The following is a 4,200-nucleotide window of genomic DNA, read 5'->3' as shown; positions in this document are numbered from 1 at the left end:
TCGCATAAAATAGATGGCGACTCTCTAAGAAAACCAGTGTATTTTTAACAGTTTTTTTCAGGCCAATGTTCAAGAAAGGAATTAAGTTTAACAAAATGCATATATGTAGGTAGCAACTCTCCTAAGAATAGTTTTGGAATAATATTTTTTTTTTAATAACTAAATACAATGTCACAATTTTTATACCACTTTCTTAAAATAATAGATAGAAGGATAGAATGGGTTTAAAAGGCAGAAGAGTTAGCGTTAAGCTAATAAGCGTTCATTCGTTTCATTAATTCCTTAGTTTGCCTTCTTTTCATGCTAATTGATAAACTCATCGGTCACAGAGTTTTTCCCTACATCACTATAACATTGCACGGCGTACGTATAAGGAACTGTACTATAGAGTTCTATTTTGCAAGTGTAAATACCCCACCAACGGCTCTCACGAGCTCCTCTCCAACCCCTACTGAAGGAGCTATTCAGACCAGTATCTATAATAAAGTGCAGCACGTTGCATTTGCTTCCCTATAAAAAAATTTTCGAACATACATACTTTGTATGAAAAAAATGCGTAGCACCGTCAACCAAAAAAAAAAACAATTGCCAAAAATTAACGATTGGACTAATCGCGCTACTTCAAACTGGTACTTTAATATACTAAAATTTAACAAATTTTTTGTAAAAAATGTTGTGGGGTAAACATCTCGAGAAACATATCCTACAAATGTGTGATGCTACTACAAGGGATGTAGGATGAAATGGTTTTAAGATCTTTTAGCTTTTGTGGAAAAAAATTTGCAAATTTATTTTTGTCCCGTATTCGGCTCCCATAAATATGGTCACCGTAGGTATAGGTTATGGCAATGGTAATGTAAATGGTAGTAATAAAAGTATTGGTCTATTTGTAGTGGCAACGGTAATGATATTGATGTGGGGTATGGTAATGATTAGGAATAGTAATGCTAATTGGAAAGAAAGTGCTAACGGGTACGGAAATGGCGACGGGTAGGGTCAAGTACTTTCAGGTGCGTGGACCCTATGTAGCCCAGGTTCGATCCCAGGTCCAAGCAACGGCAAGTCACAAGTAAGCTATCGATGTTAAATCAGTTTTGAAAAGAGTACTTGATAGAAAAGTTCACAAAATGTCGAGCAGATAGTTAGATAAATCAGAAATCGCAATTTTCCGAATGGCTAAAAAAGCTACTACAAATTAAACCCAGCAGCAGCTTAAAAACCCGTCTTTTCATACATAAAATTATACGAGTACTACAACAAATATGTATGGCGGGTTTCAGTTCATTATTCAATTCGGTTAGCTGAAAGTTTAATTAAGCCAGCAATTTTTCATAGCGCCACCAGTGACAATTAAGCGGAAGCAATATACGCGACAAAAGCACGTAAAAGAAATGTTAGTAGAGTGTAAAATTGCTGGGAGAAAACTTAAACTAAAACCAAAAAATATTTCACAAAACTTATTGCTAAAATTGTAAAGAAAATTGTTTACTCTGGCTGCATGTATTTTCATTAAAAATTATTTCCTCTACTCGTAAAAGTTTTTGCGCGTCAATTTCATACAAAGTATTTTTTATTAAAATAATTAATGTATCTAAATTTTTCATTTTGCAAAAATTCAAATTTCCTTTCACTTGCCTGCGTGCTACGGACAGCAGCAGCGAAAGAAACAGCAATAACCAAAAAAATGACAGCTGGCTGTATTGGTGGTGACGCTTGATGGATATGCTCGTGGGTGCCGGCGGCTAAACTGCAATTTATTTTTTGAGGTTTTTCTGGTGTGGATTTTTTTTAACCATTTCCAGTTTCACCAACGTTTTCTTTGATTAGATACATATTGTTGTTGGGGAAAATTGTAGGATAGGCTAAATTGCATTTGAACTTGGTGTAAAAATGTAATATTGCACGTGATGGCAACGCCAGGAAAATTGCTAAGTTATAGTAAATTATGATTATAACTTGCTTTTATGGTTCCTTAAAAAAAATAATGTATACTTTATTATAACAGCGTTATCAAGATTCAGCCGACTCTTCCAACTGGTGCGACTAGATTTCCGCCGTCCGTCTTAGGCCATGATGAGAACAAATGTCAAGATGTTGGGACTACAGTTGCATGACTTAGTCGGGCATAAATAATTTTATATATGTCACTGCCTTTCGTCCTCCGAAATTAATTCCAGCATTTGTTTCTTGAGTGTATGCCTGGTATCTATGATTTTGTGGCTTTTTTTTGGAACGACGAATTGTCTTTAATTCTTAAGAATGACAAAATGCAAGAAGACTCTATTTGGGTACGACAATGGGCCATGGTGGCCTGCGTGTGCCACCGTTCAATGAAGGATGAAGCCGGCATGATAAACTTATCCAACCTAATCGAACCTGCACATTTCCAAACAATTCCGCAAAACTTTGCGGTCCAAAGTCGGCTCTAGTCGACTCACAGAATTTCCATTTGGATATTTCTTGAGTATTTCTTAAGTAAACTGCTCTATAAGTCTTATGTGAAAAAGGACTGGGTGTAACTTCAAATGCCCAAAGTGGTGGGTCAAATAAGGACAACACTAAAGTGGACGAAGTGCACTTAAGTCGAAAAGGTGACACGACGAAATAGTCGACTTCGGCTCTGTGTCAATTGATAAAGATGTGCAGATAACTACGGGCGATGTGGAACGCTTGATTTCGTTCCGCCCGAAAAAGACTATAACTTCAACTATATATCTGGAACGTTGAAAGAAACGCTATAAGTTCTACTGCTCCGATAATGTCAGCGACTGGAAACTTAAAGGTTAGCTCTGCTATCCATTGGTATACCCACGATAGAGCTTGCTGCACCGATCGGCTGTTGGATGGTTCTGGAAAGTGGACCCTTTGAGAGAACATCAATTCGTACCAAGGCCACAATTCTCCAGAAAGGGGGCAGCACCATCCGACAAAAGGGACCTCGCAAATACTAATGGCACTAAATACTTGGATGGCATTTGCTAACGTTACGAAGGCGCCAGCAAGTCGAGCGACGCTCCAAAATGATCTAATCCCTCGAGCTACGGCAGTATAGGGTGCTTTGACGTGCGAACAGTGGGGCTTGGTAAGTTGACGCTTACTTTACAATACTGGACGGGCACGTCAACTAACTTAGTTAAGGCAACATAAGTGCCCAAACCAAGAGTCTAGGTATCATGCTTTCCGGAACCAGCCAGTATCGCTCTTGACGATTTCTTTGCCAATTGTAAGAATGTGGATTTTCGGTGAGGCTGTGGAAAAGTTTTCAATAGAGTTCAAACTAGCTCCGTGGTCAGCTGACTAGCCATTTTTCGCCTCGATCTTGGATAAGCCAGTTTGTATTCTTATCGTATTTGGTGACTACTACAGATAGATGTAGCTACAGTCTCTGAATTAGATCCAACAAGGCGGCCCAACCGATCACACAGCTTGGACAATGTTGATTGGTAATATATTTTTTTCTTTTTGATATTTTTTTCTATTTTAATCTTAATTGGACGCCGCTTTCTAGCCTTCTCCACCAGGAAGAAGTTCTGCATTTCACAAAATCAGCACTTAAAAACAAAACCGTTGAATTGCTACCTTTCCCACAGAGCAAAATGAAAATAAATAACAATTAACGCACAGCCAGCGATTTATTGAGCACCGCCGACACCAGACGCAAGCGCAGTCCATCCGGCAGCACAGGATTAGAACTGTAAAATTTACGCAACCGCCAATTACATTTTACAAATTTATTCCCAGCAAGGCCGGGCAGCAAGCGTCTAACGAAACTTCTAAATTAAGCTAACTGTGCTCGGCGGAACCGCCCGTTTCCGCTTTTGGCAGCGGTAAGTACTAGCACGATTAAAGAAGCCGGTTGAAGGCTACCACTTTGAAGACGGCACTTGACCAATTTGATTTCTGCCTGCGGTATCTGGTAACTCAAGAATAGAATTTAAGCTGCTTATGAGCACATAGTACAACAAGCTTAATGCTGATCTGAGCTACGACGACCAAGCACGTTTTGTATGTAAAAGTGGCAAACATTAATGATGCCGATGCTCAATGTTCTTGTTTTTGTTTTTTTTTCTCTTAGCTAGTCTTTGCGAAGATTTTCCGTTAAATGCTCTTGCGTAATAGCTGAGGTGAGTAATAGTTCAAGTTAAGTGTGTGCGTGTGTGTGTGTGAAGTCAATTCGATTTAAGTCAAGTAGTGAAGTGC

General features: G+C 38.8%; 4 protein-coding genes across 4 annotated transcripts in view; 1 reads left to right on the top strand and 3 right to left on the bottom strand.

The window, feature by feature from the left end:
- The window catches only part of LOC118748888 (guanylate kinase-like), a 24,299-nt gene that overhangs the window by 4,589 nt on the left and 15,510 nt on the right, over positions 1-4,200 (bottom strand). The gene's annotated exons all lie outside the window — the stretch shown is intronic.
- The window catches only part of LOC118748887 (disheveled-associated activator of morphogenesis 1), a 119,299-nt gene that overhangs the window by 99,600 nt on the left and 15,499 nt on the right, over positions 1-4,200 (bottom strand). The window lies entirely within an intron of this gene.
- The window catches only part of LOC118748889 (guanylate kinase-like), a 42,703-nt gene that overhangs the window by 23,010 nt on the left and 15,493 nt on the right, over positions 1-4,200 (bottom strand). The window lies entirely within an intron of this gene.
- LOC118748381 (hepatoma-derived growth factor-related protein 2-like) overlaps positions 821-4,200 on the top strand; it is a 25,356-nt gene continuing 21,976 nt past the window's right edge. The window contains exon 1 of the mRNA XM_036482751.1: positions 821-972. Within this exon, the coding sequence (XP_036338644.1) occupies positions 821-972 (152 nt within the window). The remainder of the gene's footprint in view (positions 973-4,200) is intronic.

This window comes from Rhagoletis pomonella, unplaced genomic scaffold (assembly GCF_013731165.1).
Source record: "Rhagoletis pomonella isolate Grant_MI unplaced genomic scaffold, Rhpom_1.0 Rhpom_scaffold_00013, whole genome shotgun sequence".
Taxonomy (NCBI): domain Eukaryota; kingdom Metazoa; phylum Arthropoda; class Insecta; order Diptera; family Tephritidae; genus Rhagoletis; species Rhagoletis pomonella.
Note: the sequence above shows the minus strand (reverse complement) of the source record. Positions and strands in the feature narration are given on the sequence as shown.